This window comes from Acipenser ruthenus, chromosome 27 (genome assembly GCF_902713425.1).
Source record: "Acipenser ruthenus chromosome 27, fAciRut3.2 maternal haplotype, whole genome shotgun sequence".
NCBI lineage: Eukaryota > Metazoa > Chordata > Actinopteri > Acipenseriformes > Acipenseridae > Acipenser > Acipenser ruthenus.
The window spans coordinates 20865665-20887109 of NC_081215.1; the positions used below are offsets into that span (position 1 = coordinate 20865665).

The 21445-nt window shown below is 39.7% G+C and overlaps 1 protein-coding gene and 3 non-coding genes across 5 annotated transcripts; all 4 read left to right on the plus strand.

Moving 5' to 3' along the window:
• Positions 1-634: 634 nt before the first annotated feature.
• Positions 635-20227, plus strand: LOC117432397 (importin-7). Of its 2 annotated transcripts, none has more exons than XM_034054277.3 (25): positions 635-870; positions 4054-4135; positions 7250-7406; positions 7754-7912; positions 8282-8438; positions 9419-9508; positions 9777-9871; positions 9955-10039; positions 10146-10280; positions 11075-11174; positions 11275-11351; positions 12141-12257; positions 12521-12610; positions 13659-13824; positions 14171-14331; positions 14958-15086; positions 15532-15598; positions 15789-15914; positions 16150-16247; positions 16409-16504; positions 16611-16831; positions 17592-17797; positions 17990-18196; positions 18695-18811; positions 19121-20227. In XM_034054277.3, the coding sequence occupies exons 1-25, from the start codon at positions 787-789 to the stop codon at positions 19216-19218; spliced, it is 3120 nt and encodes a 1039-aa protein (XP_033910168.1). In that variant the 5' UTR covers positions 635-786; the 3' UTR covers positions 19219-20227. The 2 variants fall into 2 exon arrangements, with proteins under 2 accessions (XP_033910168.1, XP_033910169.1); XM_034054278.3 differs by having other exon boundaries at positions 17993-18196.
• LOC117432471 (small nucleolar RNA SNORA23) lies at positions 10818-10987 on the plus strand. The gene has a single exon (XR_004548787.1). It is a non-coding gene; the product is annotated as a small nucleolar RNA SNORA23 (small nucleolar RNA).
• LOC117432484 (small nucleolar RNA SNORA23) lies at positions 13053-13232 on the plus strand. Its single transcript, XR_004548798.1, has one exon. It is a non-coding gene; the product is annotated as a small nucleolar RNA SNORA23 (small nucleolar RNA).
• Positions 14402-14581, plus strand: LOC117432470 (small nucleolar RNA SNORA23). Its single transcript, XR_004548786.3, has one exon. It is a non-coding gene; the product is annotated as a small nucleolar RNA SNORA23 (small nucleolar RNA).
• Positions 20228-21445: the final 1218 nt, after the last annotated feature.

Genomic DNA, 21445 nt, shown 5'->3' on the forward strand with positions numbered 1-21445 from the left:
CTTACACTTAAATGGAGGGTATCGTGTAAACTGGTGTTATTGCTAATACATACTATAGAAGTTCACCTTGTGTGTGTGTGTGAGAGAATGTGAGGGGTGTATTCAGTCATATGTGCTACTATCCCCTTGTATACAAAAATATTGCTTTAACAAATAATTCTGATTTTGGAAATATAATATTGTAATACTTTTTTTTAGTTTTATATCATATTAACTGTGCTCCTCTTTACAATAGCTCTACATGTTTAACTACATAACTATCGCAATATTTTACTGCATTTAATCCTGTACTTCAGAATACTGTAATCTGCCAAGTTTTTAACCTGTAGTACCTTGTATTTAATCACATCCTGATGTAACTATCACTATTACCTGCTGTATTATTGAATTGTGGTTTGTCAAACTTGTACTTTACTTGAACAAAAGTTATTGTATTTCTTGCTCTTATTGTATTACTTGTATTGTAACGCTTGAAATGTTTTTGCTTACGATTGTAAGTCGCCCTGGATAAGGGCGTCTGCTAAGAAATAAATAATAATAATAATAATAATAATAATAATATTACCTAGAATTTTCCAACAAAATACCGTTGAACTCCAATTCCCAGTATGTTTTGCGCGACTGGCGGAAGTTTCCTCACGAGAAATTGGCGCTGATCTATCCGGGTCCTGTGGTTGCTTCTTCCTTTCGCGCCGGTTGCTGGAGAACGGGGCGTCCATGTGCGCATCGATTTGGACTTCATAGTTAAAGGAATCTACCGAAACCGAGCCATAACCGAACCAGGACATGGATGCCAACAATCTGATCGAAGCCCTTCGGGGCACCATGGACCCGAATCTGCGGGAGGCCGCCGAGAGGCAGCTGAGTGAGGTAAGGGAGATGCGCGCTGGGATAGCGGGCCTGAGCCGGATAGGAATGGCATGGAGTCTGCTTGAACACGGGTGCAGACATTCCGTGTTAAGGGAAGGAGACAGCCGGGGACAACGAAACGCAATTATATTTATAGCCGTATTTCTAATCCAGCGTCCGTATAATGCCAGTTCACCACCCAACACTTTGACTCGATTCATAATCGTGCTTTCGAGAGAGCCTTGTGGTGCCTTTATTTATTTATTTTTGTATCAAGTTGTTTCTTTGCGTGACGTTAAGATTAAATACTATAGAAATAGTTATTTGATGTGAAATTCAAAAGATTATTCGGCAAATGTTTTTGGCGTTGTTGTCATTTGTGGGAAGATAAGACGTGTTAAAAGTTAAAGTGAAAACGAAATCCTATTTACGTGATCTAGCCTAACTGGTTGAATGTAGCTGTCCTATGCGTACGTTTATTTTGTGAAATAAGTTGTTGTACTTGTTGGATTAGCCTGGCTGAAGAGTGGCCTGAAGTTCATTTGAAATTAACAACTAAATCCGTCGAGATCAAGTCCTTTAAACTTAAGTTTTAGACCGTCATCTAAACCCGATTACGACACGGCACTGTTTAAATCATTCTATTCTGATTGTGTAAACTGTACAACTACTAGTGTTGACTGTGTGTTCTGTTTCGTGTTTTATGAATTGAAAGGAAAAGCAAAAGATTGTTCTGTAGACACAGCAGGCATTTCTCTGACAGCATGCTGACCCAGTGACATTTCATTACTGGCGGTGGGCAGGCAGTACAGAAGAATTGCCTAGCTAAGAGAGATTGTTTAAACGGACAGGAAGTCTGTTTATTAAGTACAGGCTGCAGCAGTCATGTTTTGTGTATAGGCCTCGACGTGAACACGGTAACCTGGTAACCGGCTCCGCGGCATTCTGTAGCTACGTTACACCTTTCAATTGCAGCCAGTCCATAACCATTGGCATACTGATGCGCAATGTAAATAAGCGTTACATACTACGCGACGAACCGTTTCAGGAGTTAGGAATTTTCATATTTTGTAATGGTTAAAATAATTAGAATCTTTTTTTTTTTTTTTTTTACACATGGAGAATCTACTCTTGTTATACATTTACGTACCATATAGGCCTTTTTGATTGCTAGTATATCTATATAATGTCATAATAATAATAAAAACTTAACAGGGGTATATAAAATAAGGACAATACAATCTGGTCACAGGAAGCTGATTTACGATTAATGGTATGTGAGGACATGGTTGACAGTGTTAATATACTTAAACAGATTACATGGATTATATCTGCACAGTGATAGCTTGGTTATTGATGCTTAGATGGCAACCTTTTAAGTATCTTAAAGGTTCATTCATAACAGTGGATTGTGACTTTTGCCTTGCTGATGATGAAATCCAAACATTTTTGCATCTGTGTCAAGAACTTCAGAAAATTAAAAATTGCTGACCTGGTTTATTCCTCCTATTATGATTTAGCCAACAGATTCATACTTCTTAAAGTTACATATTTTCTGATGAAATACAGTGTGTGAGAGTTCCCCCTGGTCTTGGTGTGAGGAGGTAATTGGGCAAAAGATGCAGAAAGCTGAAACAATGCCTCGATATCCCTGAGAGAGGGAAACTATATAAAGATCCTTTTGAAGCAATGTGCAAATTGATTGATGCAAGCAGAAAGTAATGAAGCATGTGTTTTTGCCAGAGGCTGGGCAGGATTCCAGGCTGGCTCCTGTAGACTGCAGCCCTGGCTTTGGGAAGATTCTTCTGTGAAGGCTGTACCAGTGACACTGCATTTCCAGGGCAGGAACAGGGCAATGTTCCTTTCATAGAACATGCCAGAACAGTTTAATTGGATTGTGCTGCCTGTGAAAGTATCAGTGATATTTATTGTCAAAGGTTACTGGTAATGGACTGGCCAATCTCAGAACAAATGTCATTTACCCAGACTGGAGTGAAGTTAATTTACAATGCATGGCTAGGTCCTACCTGTGTAACACTTCAAATTGAAACTTTTCTTTAAATGCTAGTGCTGTATTTCAGACAAAACAAGCTGTACTGGAATCTGTGTTAGACTTGGCATGCTACAATGTGGCTATCCAGAAATGACTAATTGTCTGCACTGTGTTATTCTGCAAAGAACCCATTATGTCACTTGATGAGAGAACATTCTCAGTGTAGCGTCCCATAGCCTGCTGTTCACACTGTGCGAGAGACTGAAACTGAGCTGCTTCTGAGCTTACTTCCTTTCATTAGAATTGGATTAGAAAGGGAAATATAATGTTTATTACTATTGTTGCCACACTCAAAACAGATTTGTCTGTAGGAGTTTATAGGGTATTTCACAGGTTTGGACTGTGGAATGAAGTTCAGAGCCACTCCCATTGTCCAGAACAAAAATAGTGAGTGTTGCATATGGTAGCAAGTCCTGTGGGAAGGGTTGTTTTATTTAAGCTTTTAAAAGGTAAAAGCAGACGCATGGTGTCTCCTAAGACATGACCCGGCTCTTTCAGCATTACAAACACATTCATATTAGCGAAAAATTAAACTTCAATTGCAAAGGTGTCAGTCTTCACTCAGCATACATAACTAACTTTCATCCAGGGTAAAAAAAAAAAAAAAAAAAGTGAGACAGAGCGCCACTGCATTTTATCAGGAGGCAGGAAAACATTCCCTTGATTTACAGCAGAACTAGTTTTGAGATTTTAATCCAAATTTAGTGAGTTATAGACTGAAATTGACAAACTGTATGAGCTTCTTGCCTTGTGTGCATCACAGTCAGTCCTGTTCTTTGTTGCCCACCCGAGTCATCACCAGATAACCGGTCTTAACCAGAACAGATGGTGTAAACTGTATTGTATTAAATCAGGAACCCAGTCACGGTCCTGCAGGGCTATTCCACTCCAGGTTTAACAGGTACAGTGAGATAATGAACTACTTCAGGGTCGGATGGAGGCTTAACTGGTTCAATTAAACAATTCAGAGCAGGGTTGGAACAAAGACCAGGAGTGGAAGAGTCAGCTATGGACACCCCTGTATTAAATAGTATAAAAACATGCAGGTCCCATCTTAGATCATCTTCTAATTTGCCTCCTGTCATCCAACACCTTGATAATTTTGATTTCTGCGTTGCTAACGAGTTATTGATGTTTCTTTTGTGTTCCAGGGCCATAAACAGGTGAACTTTGTCTCCACTCTGCTTCAACTCACAATGTCCGAACAACTGGACCTTCCGGTGAGGCAAGCAGGTGAGTTGAGTTCACTTGGCTGGGGAACAGTGATCTAGGGCCCGTCAATATTATTCATTAAAAACTGGAACTTGCAGAATAATCAAGATGAAATTTGCTGGTAATCACCAATAATTCCTTTTTCTTGGCAAATGTGTTAGTAATGCCTGTCTGAATCACTTCGTTACAAGTTAGATAGGAGAAGGTTTTGTTTAAGCACAATACCATACTATTTTTTAGTCCCGAATTTGTGATAACAGACAACTTACTTAATTGCCTTAATGGGTGTCATGGCCAATTTTATCAATAATTGTTTAAAGTTATCTAATGTTATTTACATTTTTTTTTGCAAGAAAGACACTGTTTGTACATTGATTTAGAAATGCATTATTCTGAGTATTAAATGTACAGCTTACTAAATGTAGTGAGTCATGTGGAAACCAAACATGCTTTTGCCTTGTTTCCACTGCCAGCTGTGGCTGGTCACGGCCATAAAAGGAGTGTTTCCACTGCTGGCCACAACAGTCCTGGCCTGCTTTGCTTTATCGTACCCGATGTGGCCAGACTGCTGACAAAGGAACTACGTCATCACGTAGCAGGGAGGCCTGTGCTTGTATAGGAAGCTGACAGGAACAGAAAAACATGTAACCCTTTACAATGGCTGCCATTGAACAAAATTGTGGTGGCATGTTACTTACACACATTTATCAGCACAGGTTATGGCATTTGCTAACCCTGCACTGCTTTACATTTAGCAGTGTTATATTTCTAGGTTTTAAATGTTAAAGCGAACACACAAACTGAAATAAAATAAAATAATAAACTTACCACACAGGCTTTGCGGCGGCAAATTAAATAATTATCGCTATCTTCCGATGCAGAGCTATCGGATTAACTTTCAATCAGTCTTATTGGTTCGGAAAACTGGGTCTTGAGCGCTGTCTACAATTGTGTACAGCATGAAAATAACAATAGCGCCGAAACTTTTTCATTTGCAGCATCCATGGCTCGGGCAGCTTGTTTTTTTTTCTTTTCTGAACTTCTACTCCTACAGGTTTCTTTAAACGCAGCCTAGTATTATTTCTGTAGTAAATGTAATAGCTTTGCACCTCACAAGCCTAGGTGTACAGTTCACTTTGTTGTAGTGCTCTGTGAATGAGGCTTGGTAACAGTAATAACTATCCAACATCAAGTCCAGGGTCTGTCTTCATTGTGACTGAGCCTGACAGATTTACGAAAGGACAGTCCTGTGCAAAGCAGCTTCAATGTTGATTGTTAAAATACCTATTTGTTCATTTTTACAAATAACAAATGGTTTCCATCTAGCAGTGTGTGCATTATTCACATCAACAGTTGGTGGAAGGGGAGGGTCTCTCTATCACCCCAGATCCTAATTTTAATGTCATGATTCTTGAAACAGTACTTGAGAGAATCCTAGAAACGCTTCTCATTGCAATCCCACAATGACTTGCACCCTCCCCTCTCTCTTCTTCACTATCTTGTGTCCTGCTTTATCCTGACCTTTTTGAGTTCCTTGTTTGGCTGTATAACGGCTTCCATAGCAACTGAGTGTATCCCTCACTGGTGCCAAGAAATGTTTCTCTTATCTGTTTGCAGTGGCTGTGCCTGACCAGCTTTGCTGGGCAATGTGTATGTGCCATCCAGCTTTCTGTTGAGGAATGTGCTAGGTAAAGCAGTCAGGCAGGGGCACAAGAGTAGAGGGCTGCTTCCTGGTTCAGCTTGGGGTCAAGTTCTGTTGTCACAGAAACAAGTATTCATCATATTGGGAAAATAACAGGACTGATGCAAAATATTTTAAAGCTGTGTAGCCCCAAAACAAAATAAAAAAAAAAAAAAAAAATTGCACGTGCAATCTTACCAGGTTTTTTACAGTGTGTCCCTGAAAAACAAATATTTAATGATGGAAGCGTTGATGTTCAGGTATAAGCCAGGCTTGTTCACTGATCAGAAAGAATACCACTTTAGAGTTGCAGTTTTGCCCATTCATGATGTGATCTTATCAGAAATTGACTAATTGTCTCTTTGTTTGGGGTTTTTGCTTTGGGAGTGGATGATGGAGAGTGGACGAAGCTTTGTGATCTGACTTTCTGCCATGTATGCTGTTTGTCTGGATTATTTTTGTCAAGTAGCACAGACGTCCATCTGTGTCAGCAGTCTACTGTCTGCTATTACGGTTTCACAGAGCAATTTATGCCCTCTCCAAATTCAGTAGAACTCAGCTAAAGTACACCCACTGAAGTATGACCTGAGATTTAGCTTGCACTTCTGCAAAGCAAAAAAGGTGATTGATTTTTACACACTGGAGCCTGTTTGTGGGTCCAGTGAGATTTTGTCTGACAACTGAACATTAACCGGATATATTTTTGCTATTGGTCCCTTTTGAATAGCTGTAGATGGTGATTAATGTTAAACAAAAAATGAAGTAAAAGCATCAAAAGGAAGTAGAAGCATTTAAAGGAAGCAATCTTGCTTACCCCCAGCTGTTAAACTCACCAGTACTTTTTTGTTTTATAAGTTTGAATTGGAGCCCTCTCCATTTTTCAGAATATTTCTCTAGTTTGCAGTGGCTGTGCCTTTGCTGGTCAGTGTGTATATTTGCATTCCAGATTTCTGTTGAGGGAACCTGCTAGGCAAAGCAGTCAGGCAGGCTGTTTCCTGGTTCAGGTTGGGGTCAAGCTTTTCACAGAAACGAGTATTTATCATATTGAAGCAGTGTATCCCCAAAACCAAATTTAAAAAAAAAAAAATAAATAAATTGGACCAGTAAATAGCAGACAATTTTAAAGGAAGCTAAATCTTGCTTGCCCCCAGCTGTTAAACTTAGTTTTGTGTTAAGACAAGTTTCAATTGGAGCTCTGTCCATTTCAGAATGATGGGTGAAGCTGTGTGATTTGCTGGAGCTGGCATTGCAACAGTATGAGCAGCAGTTTCAAATCCCATGACTATGAAGACTGCTGCTCTGTCCTTTTAAACTCCTGACTGTAACTGGAATGGTACAGCATGGTTTTCAGGATTAATGCTGCCATTACAGGCATGAGTTCTGAGAGATTACTCTCCTTCAAGTACAAATAGCTGGTATTTAATCCATATGCTCTGCTCCTTTTAATCTCTAAGGGGTAATTTACTTGAAGAACATGGTTACCCAGTACTGGCATGAGGGTGAAGGCACAGGTGCTGGAGAGGTCCCTGGCTTTACCATCCCAGACGAGGACCGCCAGTGTATCCGTGACAACATTGTGGAGGCCATCATGCACTCACCTGAGCTCATAAGGTATCACTCCTGTGCAAACATACTAAAAATAAACCCTTTGTCTTCTGTGCGTACAATGTCAAGTGCTCCATGTTGTTTAATGGGTAGCTTTACATTTTAAACATAACCCTTTTACTTTATATAAAATCCCGTAAATGTTGTTTGATTTTACTTGTGTGGGCTACATAGTTCAGAAAGATAACATTGAAAACGAGACCCTGATCTTGGGGTTTATTTCCTAGTAAATCCCTCTTTCCCCTGGACGATGTAAAATAATAATGAACTAGAAGCTGAACTAGACAATTCTATAGTTGTGTTTTATTATGCAGGGATGGAAACAATATTTATTTGATCTTTTCTTTATTCAGGGTGCAGCTCACTACCTGTATTCATCACATGATTAAGCATGATTATCCCAACAAATGGACTGCAATCGTGGATAAGATTGGATTTTATCTTCAATCGGACAACAGCGTTGGTTGGCTTGGAATTCTTCTGTGCCTCTACCAGCTGGTGAAAAACTATGAGTAAGGATATTCATTTTAATCTGCCTATGTGCCAGTAACACCTTATCACACTGACAAATTCAAGCTGTTTAAGACTTCTCAGGGTAGATACTATTCTGTGACTAATGCAGCTTTAGTGTTGTGCGCAAGTGAATAGAAAATTGCCAGGTTATAAAATTATATTTTGTCAGTAGGTCTTTTCTCAGTGCCTGCGCTGTACAAATTCTTAAGGCACATTTGGACAAGCTTTACTCCTCGATCAATATAGCAGATTTTTTTATTCTGTTTTACTTCTGGTCAGGTTTATGCTTACAGGAGCTTTAAGTGTGTACCGCCTTTTCAGTCTTGACACAGTAGAAATATGTCTGCTGTTATTTTTCGTATCTCTAGGTACAAAAAGCCAGATGAGCGCAGCCCTTTGATTGCTGCAATGCAGCATTTCCTCCCCATGCTTAAAGATCGCTTCATCCAGCTTCTTCCAGACCCCTCGAATCAGTCTGTGCTGATCCAGAAACAGATCTTCAAGATTATCTACGCACTTGTGCAGGTACAAAGTACAATTTAAACAAATGTTGAGGTCCACTCTGCCATATTGTGGCCTGCAATTATACTGTTTTACCATATACAAACGGGTTAAGTATGTGGGACTTTCCTATGCAAGGGGAAGGTCTATAGCAGATAATGTAGGCAGATGCTACGATTTTTTCAATGATGAATACAGACTGGTTTCTAGTGCATTAAAGTGACCTATGGAGAAACCACATACCACTCTTCATTGTCACTGCAGTAGGCAGGGGCTTCAGATCAATTTTTAAGGCAGATGGAAAATGTATGTAGCAGTTGATGCGGTTGTGGGGCGGATCTGGCTAGGTCTTTTTCCTTTGTGAGTAAGTTTTACTTCCTCTAATTATGCTTTGCGTTGAACACAAAAAAAAGCTAAAGGGATACTCTGATATAGTGGTTATCAGACCAGAGCACTGTATACAAGGTACCTGTCTGCCAGCATTGAGACATTGTCTGGGATGACCATCTGTTTGCCTGCGTCAGGACATGCATCTGTTCTCTCCTGCAGCGCTTCACTATCACCTTTAGAATTACTGAAGTAAAGAACATATTTCTTCTGCATAGCCAGGTGGTTTTGTGTACTGAATACTGCAGTGTTTATTGATGCCATGTCAAATGTTTCTATTTTTCTGTGTGGTTTCTTTATCTGAGAATAGAGTCCCTGTCTTCTGGGAGTTGTTTGAAGATTTTTTTAGGAATATAACCATAGACCAGTATAATAAAAGCTAGTGTGCAGGCTTTATTTTCTGTGCCTTGATCATCTGATGGAGCCAGTTATTCATTTGATACTACCTGTGATGTGACCATTTATAAATAATTCATAAGAATAAATCCATTACAACAGCTTTAAATGTATGCAAACATCAAGTTTGAAACTGTCAGACTTTTTTTTAAAGGAGCTCTTGAAACAGTATTAACTTGTCTGTCCTTGCTGTGTCCTTTAAATGGGCTGTGCTCTTGCAGTACAACCTCCCCATGGAGCTCATCAACCAGCAGAACCTGACCGAGTGGATGGAGATCCTGAAGACTGTGGTGGACAGAGATGTGCCTGCGGTGAGTAAAGTTTGCATGTCTACTTTTTGTTTACAGTTACTTCTTGATGATGGGGCTTTTCTTTTCTGTTCTTCACGGATGTGTTGCAGATATCGATTATGCTCCTTCAGAGGAGAGAGGCCGGTATTTGCCTGCTGCTAGCACCCAGAATGGACATACCATTTGCCTTTAACTGATTTCTTATTTGTCAGTGTCTTTTTGTACTTTTCCCCATGTGTCTGTGCTGATGGCTTTGCTTCATTTTTATTTATTTTTTTAACCCCTACAGGAAACACTGCAGGTGGATGAGGATGACAGGCCTGAGCTGCCCTGGTGGAAATGTAAAAAATGGGCCCTGCACATCTTGGCTCGGCTTTTCGAAAGGTAGGGCAGTTTGCACGTTATTTATTTTCTAAAGTTGATTCTTGTAATGTGAACGTAACGTTTTAACTTTTGTCCTGTACTAGGTATGGAAGCCCAGGCAATGTTTCTAAGGATTACACAGAGTTTGCTGAATTGTTCCTCAAGGGATATGCTGTTTCTGCTCAACAGGTAACTTGTTGTGTTATTCAATTTAATCTGCCTATGTGCCAGTAAGTGGCTTTTATCATTTAAAAGTAAAAATGAATATGTGAACTTTGATTTTGGTTTCCTACAGGTTCTATTGAAGGTCTTGTATCAGTACAAAGAAAAGCACTATGTAGCTCCCAGGGTACTCCAGCAAACCCTCAACTATATCAACCAGGGGGTTGCACATGCACTTACATGGAAGAACCTGAAGCCTCATATCCAGGTATGCTAAAATCTGACGTGTTATCGTTTATCCTTTATCCCAAAGTATACTAAACGGCCACCAAGATTGTGCAATGAATAGACCAAGCCTAAGTCATGATCTGTTTTTTTATTTTGTAACACCAACGTAGAGTTCCAAACTCGGTTGTTACACAGTAAGAACAGTTGCAAGAGCTGTTTGGTAAACTTAATTGTGGTTATCTTAGCGACTTGGCAAGGATTTCACAACAGATTAATCAGTTGCATTCTAAATCAACCATGCAGAATAAGAACACTGCTGAATATGAACCATTCCCTAAAATAGATTCAACCCACTAATAAGATTAACCGTAATTGGCTTGAGAGCCCAAATTAATCACTTGAGCTGTTAATAATTATCTCAAGTAATGCTTTAACAGACTGATCCAAGGCGGTACATAACTGTTATTTCCTCAAGTATTACACTGATCCTGAATTTATTACGACTGCAATATTAATCCCTAATTACTGTAATAAACGCCACAGCTAATGTATATTATATAATATCTTGCGTCAGTCTTGTACTTGATATCCTGGAGGGGTGATTACAGTATAACTGGCTGCAGGCTGCGTCTTGCAGTTTGACAGCAGCGCTCACACAATGCCGGCAGCCAAAGGGAAACCTGAGGTCTTAGTACTGGTCTAGTGAAGTCTCTGACAATCTACCAGCCTCCAAATTCTCAGATGTTTAAAATAACGCTAGGTAGCTGCCCCAACTAAAATGTGTTTGTTTTATTAATGTGTGTGTCTTTGTGTGTGTGTGCACGTGTGTTACAGGGAATCATTCAGGACGTGGTTTTTCCACTGATGTGCTACACAGACACCGATGAGGAGCTCTGGCAAGAAGATCCATATGAATACATCCGCATGAAGTTCGGTAAGAACAGCCACTAGATATAACTAGCACTTTACTGTTGTAAGGTTCTGTAGACTCCTATTGGTATGTCCAAATAATAAATGTATATCTATTTTTCTAGATGTTTTTGAAGACTTCATCTCTCCAACAACTGCTGCGCAGACCCTACTGTTTACTGCATGTAGTAAGAGAAAAGAGGTAAGGTTTTGTTTTTGGGGAAGGCTTGTGACTAGTAGAGAAACCTTTTGTGTGTGTTTGTTTATTAATGGTTTGCTGTTGATTAGTATATACAGCAACACCTGAATTAACAGGTAACTAGAGAGACTAGGTATTTGTGACTGTATCAAACTGTAAAGAAGAAAATTGTTCAGGGATTTACTGACTGAAAAAGGTAAGGTTGTTTCTTCTCTGGGCACATTTCCACTGTAACAGCTGTGTCAAGGAGCTGTATTCCAGGAATTCTACTTTTAGATTTGCATGTGGGCTGACACAGGCATTGCCTTGAAACAAACTCACGGTCTCTCAATTGCAGATATGCCTGTTTTCCATGCGTTTTACTTTTGCTTTTCCCAGACAATTAAACAGGAGGTTGTATTGCTGAGACCTGCATCTCTTTTCTTTGTCCTTCCATGTGTAAAGCACTCTATTGCTAACTGCAAGCTGCCTGTGTGCTTGATGATGTTTAGTGTTGGTTTGTCTTCGTGTAGCAGCGCTCACACAATTCCTATAGCCAAAGAGAAACCTGAGATCATAGTACTCGGGCTAATGAAGTCTCTATGACAAGCTACTGCTGGCTAAAAGTAATGCAATAGGAAACAGGAATTTGCTGCCTCCTGAAGTTCTGCCCTTTAACTTTTTTTGCATTAGTATTTGGCATGGGAACTGCTTTGGAGATCAATAATAGTTGTTAAAGTGGTTTCTAATTTGTTTGGAATTACTGCTTGGGTGATAAAGGCAGCGCTAATATCAATGCATTTTCCTTTGTAGGTTCTGCAGAAAACTATGGGCTACTGCTATCAGATCTTAACAGAACCCACTGCTGACCCACGCAAAAAGGATGGCGCTTTGCATATGATCGGATCCTTGGCTGAAGTTTTATTAAAGGTAAAAAAAAAAAAAAAAGTTTGTATATAATAAATAAGAATTGCATCCACATATAAATTACTGGTCCACTGGGTGCAGATTCCCTAAAATGGTTCAATAGAAATGTGAAGTGTGTTTTTTTTTTTTCCCCTCCTCCTTTTAAATTGAAACTACTACCTCTGTTCAAAGTGTAGTATATTTAATTATGTCTTTTAATGCTAAAAACAGTTTAGAAATTAAGGATTTCAGAAGTGAACAAGCCCTTTTCTTTTTTCACCAAACAGAAAAAGATCTACAAAGATCAGATGGAGTTCATGCTGCAGAACCATGTGTTCCCCCTGTTCAGTAGTGAGCTGGGATACATGAGAGCGAGGGTAAGTGAGCTTTCAGGGGTCTGTGTTCTAACCATGTGTTTTAGAGATGCTATTTTGGAGCTAGTTTACAACGATTTAAGTCCTTCAAGTGGATTCCATACTTGCGAGGGAGACAGTAGCCTACAAGTACATTTGATGTGCCCTCTAGTTTATATCTATTTTATAACAAGTGTTTTGGTCCTTTTATTTTAAGGTCCTGGAGTTTAATTAAAATAAATCTGAGCAACTTGCCGGTACTTCAGACAAATCAGTAATTTGGCTCAGCAACAGGCTTCCATTACTATGGCCCTTAATGACATGCGTTTAATTGTATTGAATCCTAATGAAAGTGAATAGCAGAGAGATTCCACTTATCATGTAATCTATTATAAAGAGCCCTCACTTGCCTTTCAATAAGTGAACCCTGCAGCACAGCTCAGGGGCTCCACTGTTGCTGGCTACAGGCTGCCTGTGTGCTTGGTGATGGTCCATGTTTAGTGTTGCTGTTTGTTTGTGTCTTGCAATCGGACAGCAGCGCTCACACAATGCCAGTAGCCAAAGAGAAACCTGAGATCATAGTACTGGTCTAGTGAAGTCTCTGTGACAATCTACCACTGGCCAGCCTCCAAACTCTCAGACAGTAAATCTATCCTTAAGAAGGCCAACAGTATGTTTTCTGAAAAGTTTAAATGAGGCTTTTGATGCCTCTAGAGAGAACCTAGGTATTTGTCGCTATTTAATGTGCCTTATGGTTTTATTCCTGGTAAGCGTTGGCATTTGTTGAATTTAATGAAGTTTATTCATGGTGAGCCTATCCTATGTTCTTCCAACATATATCACAGGCATAAACATGTTCACTCCAATCTTGTATTTTATTTATTTATTTAAATAGTTTAGTAATTCCGATGTGTGAAGTGTTATTGACTCCCTCTGGCTTGTAATGTGCATTGTCATTTTCATCTGCCTTGCAAAATGCTAAGGTAAAACGCTTATGTCAAAGGAAAAATGATATTTTTATCACCTTTTGCTTTAACTATTGATGATTTTCTTCTGATCTCTGACCTTTCAGGCCTGTTGGGTCCTTCACTATTTCTGTGAAGTGAAGTTCAAGATCGACCAGAATCTGCAGACAGCCCTGGAGCTTACAAGACGCTGCCTGATCGATGATAAAGAAATGCCTGTGAAAGTCGAGGCTGCTATAGCACTTCAGGTTCTCATCAGTAACCAGGAAAAAGGTACTGGTCTCTTACTGGTTTCAGCCTTTGCTTTACTAAAAACACCCATTTAAATTGCTGGGTGGATGGAGTGAGAGAACCATTACTTTATGAAAAGGTTGGCAAATGTACACATTGGCAGACACTCGTCTTTAAGTGCACTTAATCAACAAAAGAGCTTTTAAATGTTCTCGGAAACAGTTCTCTGAATTTTTTTTTATTAATTCATTGTCTATTTGATACCACTTTAGTTTAAAGTAGATATTGTACAGAATTAATTTTTCTGTATAAAAAGTGTAATAAACCAAATGGAAATGAGAGAAAAGGTGGAATTGTCCTCCTAATTGTTCTGCAACCTGTTTACCAGCCAAGGAGTACATCACCCCCTTCATCAGGCCTGTGATGCAGGCACTCCTCCATATCGTCCGTGAGACGGAGAACGATGACCTCACCAACGTCATCCAAAAGATGATCTGTGAATATAGCGAGGAGGTCACGCCCATTGCAGTGGAGATGACCCAGCACCTGGTTAGTATCCAATCAGCAGCAGCTACCTCTCTTTTAAATAAAATATCCATTGCTTGTATAACTGGCTGCAGGCAGCCTGTGTGCATGGTGATGGTCCATGTTTAGTGTTTCTGTTCGTCTGCGTCTTGCAGACTGACAGCAGCACTCACACAATGTCAGCAGCCAAAGAGAAACCTGAGATCATAGTACTGGTCTAGTGAAGTCTCCGTGACAATTTACCACTGGCCAGCCTCCAAATTCTCAGACAGTAAAATGTATAATTTAATAAACCCAAATGCGGCCTACTGCAATGATTTAGGAAATTTTGGCTGTTGTATGGTTATAATACTACTCTGAAAAGTTTATAATGAACAAAATAACTACTTAATATCCCACTGTGAACAGCAAACCTTTCAAATCTAATTTCTGTTGATTCAGTACGTGATCGGCCTTTTTACTTGCTTACAGCATGTACGGGTTAAATTGGGGAAGTGGATATTGAGTGGCAGCAATTGCCAAATAAAAACTGTTGTGCAATTTATGCTGTATCCCTTTAAACGAATTGATCATAAATGTAAACTGCTCTTCTGCGGCTGCTTTTGCGTTGGTCGCACACTCGCTTGTTGACCTCCCCCTGTGCCCTGCAGGCGATGACATTTAACCAGGTGATTCAGACGGGTCCTGACGAGGAGGGGGGTGATGACAAGGCAGTGACCGCCATGGGCATCCTGAACACCATCGACACACTGCTCAGTGTGGTGGAAGACCACAAAGAGGTGAGTGCTGCTGCCAGCTTGATGAAAGGGATCAAAGCTGTAAACAGCAGAGGGCAAAACACAAAATAGGCTAAATGTGATCCAATAATAGTTCATCTTCCCTTAGGTTGTGGCTGTGTGCCCAAAGTGTGTAGAGATAAGAAACTAGTCTTCAGTGGTCTGTACATCTAAGCACATTTACACTGGTTTACATTTACAAATACTAATTTAACTTGTATTTTGTCTTACCTGGTTATTGATGGCATATCATCTGTGTCATGAAAATGTAGGGCATGAGAGTAGAAGCTGTAGCCCTTTATTTTTGCATTTGACGTGTTCTAAAGTTCTCAAAGAATTCATCATATTCTTTCAGAAATGTTTTTTCATCCCTTGGGGGTTAATGGTGGCCTAGTAACTAATGTACTTCTTTACCAGAAGTCATATGTTCAACAAAACTTTATTTCAGATCACACAACAGCTAGAAGGAATCTGTCTTCAAGTGATTGGTACAGTTTTACAGCAACACGTTTTGGGTGAGTACCTTTCTTGGGCGAGCTATTCATCAATGGATGGGAGTGATGGGTATAATGGGCAGTCTGCAACTTTTGCAAAAAAAAAAAAAAAGCGTATGAGAAGCAGATTGGAAACCCAGGAGACTGAAATAATACTGGACTTAGTTTTGATTTCAATACTGATTTTTGAAGTGGCTGGGCTGTGTTTCAGAGTTCTACGAGGAGATCCTGTCTCTGGCTCACAGTCTGACGTGTCAGCAGGTGTCACCACAGATGTGGCAGCTTTTACCACTCGTCTTTGAGGTCTTCCAGCAGGACGGCTTTGATTACTATACAGGTACTAATAGCTCTTGATGTTGTGCCTATAACTGCTTTAGAAACTAATAGAAAAGAAACAAGTTTAACTGTACTTTTAGGATGTCCAGTGCAGTGTTTCACCTTCCTGAAAATAGCAGTGGAACCTATTTTAATGTGTAAAAAAAGTTCACTTTACTTAACATTTAGAAATACTAACAAACTTTGTTCAATTCAATGACAAACGATAAGTCTTTCTCCATGGCTTTATTTCACAGATATGATGCCTCTCTTGCATAACTACATTACAGTTGATACAGACACACTTTTGTCTGATACCAAGTATCTTGAAATGATCTACAGTATGTGCAAAAAGGTAAGGCTATTTTAAATGTGTTTTTGTGGGTGTCATTCATAATTTACACATGTTCTGCGTGTCTTGCTGGACACACTGGTTCCCAGTAAACCTTGTTAATGTTGTTAAACAGCAAACAATACAGGTTTAAAACTTAAACTATGAATATCCTCTTTATTCAGATCCTGACTGGCGATGCAGGGGAAGATGCTGAGTGTCATGCAGCTAAACTGTTAGAAGTAATCATTCTTCAGTGCAAAGGGCGTGGCATTGACCAGGTAGGCACTGACTGCTTATACAGCAGTTTTATGGCATGTATTTGATGGGGCTTCAGTTTGCAGTCGTGTCTTCTGTGTCCCTGAAGTCTGTTTCTTTTTCTTGCAGGTGGTTCCCCTCTTCGTGGAAGCGGCTCTGGAGAGGCTGACCAGGGAAGTGAAGACGAGCGAGTTGAGAACCATGTGCCTGCAGGTAGCCATCGCTGCTCTGTACTACAACCCTCCTCTGCTGCTCACCACATTGGAGAACCTGCGCTTTCCCAACAACACCGAACCAATCACCAACCACTTCATCACCCAGTGGCTCAATGACGTTGACTGCTTCCTAGGGTAAGCCATCTACTGACAAACAACAATCACTACATTTCAGCTTCATCTCTTCAGCAGGCTTGTCAGGGTGCATCTTTACCTATTTCACTACAGTAGTCTCCGGCTAAGAGAACACCCCTTGGGAAGCAAGCAAAGTGTTCTCTTAGCCAAAGTGTTCTCTAAGACAGAGTTGACCAAACTAAATTAACACCACGCCCCTACACACGTTAAAAAATGCAGCAGCAGCTCTAGATTAATTATTGAGTACATGTACAGGAGCAATATTCAAGACCTGCACAAAAACAGTGGGACGTTTCAGCATTTGTTTAAATGCCATTTTGTAGTGCTGAGGTGCACTTGTGGTAATCAGAATATTAAATGACAGCGGTTCTAGAAAAATTGAATAAACCAATCAGTGTGCCTCAAGTCTCGTGATGACAAGTCACATTTGAAAAGATTGAATAAACCATTTGAATTTAAGTTTGAGTTATCGGGTTACAAAACAGTACTGTGTCAGTTGTGAACGAATCGCTAGCGATGCCAAAAAGGTGTTCTTTTAAGCAAAGTTCCTGTTCCTTTAGGCGGAACATTTACAATGGGAAAAATCTGTTTTGCCACAAGGGTAGCAGAAGTGTTCTCTTCGGAAGTGTTCCTATATGCAGAGACTACTGTACATGATTTGGTGATTTAAGTGTCTTTTAATACTGTTTTAAATTGCTATTTCAGTCCTGTATGTATTGCTTCAGATGTGTATGTAGTTGACTCCTGTCGTGTGTTCCAGCCTCCACGACCGGAAGATGTGTGTGCTGGGCCTGTGTGCTCTGATGGACCTGGAGCAGCGGCCACAGGTGGTGAACCAAGTGGCTGGGCAGCTGCTGCCTGCCACCATCCTCCTGTTCAACGGGCTGAAGAGAGCCTACGCCTGCCGAGCCGAGCACGAGAACGATGAGGATGATGACGAAGACGGAGATGAAGACGAGGAAAATGGTGCGTGAGTTTTTTATAGCATTTAAACTGAATTTTTTACAGCTCGGTTGAGTGACTGCCCAGTGGTTATGAAGTGGCTGAGCAGTCCTGTAACTGCAGGACCACACTGCTCCCCTGGTGTGTGTTTAGTAGTTCAGGGAGGTGTGTATTGGAAGCAGAGTACAGCTGACATGATTTTGTCTTTTGTCACAGAAGAACTGGGTAGTGATGAAGATGACATTGATGAGGAAGGTCAGGAGTATCTGGAGATGCTGGCGAAGCAGGCGGGCGAGGACGGGGATGATGAGGACTGGGAGGATGACGATGCAGAGGAGACGGCTCTCGAGGGCTACACCACTCTAGTGGACGACGAAGATAACCTTGTGGACGAGTATCAGATCTTCAAAGTCATCATGCAAAGTAAGCGCACTAAATGAATGCCATAGAAATGCAACAACACTGGCACATATAGGAACCGTTACATTACTTTCTTGCTAGTTTTGAATAATGTATTTTTAATTTTGCTTTTTTTTTTTTTTTCCACTGCAATAAAAGCTTTTTTAAACATGGTCTTTTTTTCAAACCACTCTTGGACCATTGGAGGCATTGAATATAAAGGGACTGCAGTGTTTGGCTGTGGGACAAACCAAACAAAAGGCAAACTACAATAAACCTGCACAATGAATAAGAAATAAAGTATGTTGAAAGCAATGTTAATTTTGTTTGCTTCATCCTGTAGCTTTGATCAGAAGCTAGCTGGCCAATCCACATTTTTCCCTTTAAGAGGAGCTGTGATCAAAATCTCATTGGATTTTTAATTGCTTTCCTTACCGCTGTAGTATCTTTTTGTCATCTTGTGGTTTAATCAAACAGTACCCCCTTGAGAGTTTTTTGATTTTCATTTATATTTTATTTCAGATCTCCAGACTCGTGATCCAGGGTGGTACCAAGCTCTTACACAGGCTCTAAGTGAAGAACAAGGAAAACAGCTTCAAGACATTGGGACTTTGGCAGATCAAAGACAGGCAGCCCATGGTAAAGTTATTACCTTGTTTCATATGTAGTTTATTCGGTTTAAATATAACTGAACTGAATATGAAATATGTGCAGTCTTTGTTGTATGAAGGGCCTTGTCTTGTTTTGCATTGTGTATAATTGTGTACAAATCAACAGAATAAAATATTTAAACTACAATTGGAGTTTGATTTGTTTTTATTTCTTCAACTACATTCTTTCAAGGGTCTGATTTTTATAAATGTAAATACTGAGTTTTTGATTGGTTCAGAGTTTTAGTAATGCAATGCAGATCCACTAAACCCTCTTTTTGTTTTCTTCCTTTTTCAGAGTCTAAAATGATTGAAAAGCATGGAGGATATAAGTTTACCGCTCCGGTTGTGCCAAACAACTTCAATTTTGGAGGCAGTGCCCCTGGAATGAATTGAGGCATCACCCCATCCTTTTCTAACAATGACTGATTGTAGTGAAAAAGCTTGTGTTGTTCCCTCAAGTAGTGGTTCCAGAACTGGTTCTTCTGACCCACTCTTCAATTTAAACCAACTTTATATGCTGTAATGAATTGGACACAGGGGGAGTGGGGAGGGGAGGGGAGGGGAGGCGGGACAGAAGATGTGGGAAAGCAACCAATGTGACATGACTGGGAAAATAAACCAAGATCATCTTGAACCTCAAAATCAAGCTCCAAAACATTATATTATGGGAGTCCAAATTCTGGAGGGGGTGTCATGACCGCAGCGTTTTCTTCCACAGGAAACTAATGGGGGCAAGGAAATCCCTGACAACAGGATAATATTTAAATATACCACAAGTTTCACAGTGTAGGCTAGAAGGCCACTCTTTTAAAGTACACCTGTGGCAGTAGTGTTTATTTGTCTAGATTTTGCATTAACAAATTCCCATATTTGTAATGTGTATATAAATCAAGGTACTGAAGGAGGTAGCCTTGCAGATTAACTTTAGACATTTAAAGAAGGGTGTAATCGAGTGATATGGAGCATATTGGATACCTGTCAGCACTAAGTGATGCCCGATACCTTTAAATTTACTAGCACTTTCATATTCAGGCCTCCTAGCCTTCTTTTATCAGATTACAAATTTGCTACATTAATTAGGGAGGATATAAAAATGACAAAAAAAGAAATTAAGCTGCAAGATCAGCTGGCAGGCAACTAGAATGATCTGACAATGGCTGGTTGTGGTTGCTGTATTGAAAAAACGGTGGCATTTCCTTGCTGCTGAAAATGGCATTTCCAAAGCTCTTGGTGTTCAATTTGGGTGCAAGACATTGTGTTGTATGCACTGAAAATCATTGAAGCATGTAAAATTGGATTTGAGGCTCTTACCTGAGTTACATGAATCTCAAGTAATTGGTTGATGTGTGTATGGATGAACCATCTATATATGCAACAAAATATTAAACACAAATTGAGTTTCGTGTTGGGGAGTTGTAACTTATTAGTGTATGAGCTTGTAATGATTTATTGCACCATTTACATTGTGTGGAAACATTTTTAAATAGTGAGCAGAGGCCAGCTTCTGAAATTCAGTGTAAAAAATATGAATTTAAACTTTTGGTAGGTTCATGAAACTAGCAAGCTGCATGTAGTTGCATAAGAGAACTCCAGGTTATACAAGTGTGTGTGTGTCATTATATATATATATATATATATATATAATATATATATATATATATATATATATAATATATAATGAAATGTTAAATAGAAATTATAGCATTGAGTTTGCCAGCTGCCACCAGGTTTTTTGTTTTGTTTTTTTCATTTCAAAATTCTGACAATTGAGTGGAAGTGTACAAACCCATTAAAGTGTCTGTTGTGGATTTTACGTGTCAGCTGGCAAAAAAAAAAAAAAAAAGAAATTGAATAAAATAAGCTATTTTTTCCATTGTTTTCCTATTGACAGTTTACACAAGTTCCAAAGTGGGTGTTTGATTGTCCAATTGTACATCTTAACTGTAATGTCACTTAATGTATTTGACTTGTCAACATTTCAAATGAGGTAAGTTGTTCCTCCAGGCTCGTATAAGAGCAATATTACACAGATGACAATCGCCTCGCTGCAGAGCCTGTCTTACACCATTTCTGCTTTAAAGCAACAAGAGCTTGATGCAGAGGGAAAGTACCTGAGATTATGGACTGCTTCGTCTTGCCAAACTGGTCTGTAAATGGTAACTTCCGGAATGGAGGTGGGCAATTAGATGTGGCATGCACTGTATGCTTAATTATTACTTTTTATTGGTGATGTGTTCCCCCTTCCACTATTTTTGTTCTAGCTTCTGCTTTTGACAAAGCTGTCAGGTTACTTTTATGCCATTGGATAACTTTTTCTTTTTACAGTATATAAAATGTAAATTGGTTAGTGGTCTCTGTCGTTCTGACGTTTATGATGGGTAAATGTCAAACTTGGCTAAAGTACCTTTTTTTTTGTTACAGGTTAGTATTTTAAATGTAGCTGCTTTTTAAGTGGGTTTTACATTTTTGTATGTTTTCTGGCTGAGTTGCAGTCTGTATTTGGCAAGTCAACCTGATAACCTCTCTGGAGTTTGCACTTCTTTGATATTGAACTAGTGCAAGCCATCTAACTTCATTTAAAAATCCCCAGCAACCAGCCTTCACTCCACTGAATGGAGCA

Bases quoted from the DNA above. Each gene is read 5' to 3' on its own strand.
- LOC117432397 (XM_034054277.3), top strand. From the start codon at position 787: ATGGATGCCAACAATCTGATCGAAGCCCTTCGGGGCACCATGGACCCG. The intron at 7,913-8,281 runs GTAAGGATATTC...TCGTATCTCTAG, and splicing joins CAGCTGGTGAAAAACTATGA to GTACAAAAAGCCAGATGAGC. The intron at 16,832-17,591 runs GTAAGCCATCTA...CGTGTGTTCCAG, and splicing joins GACGTTGACTGCTTCCTAGG to CCTCCACGACCGGAAGATGT.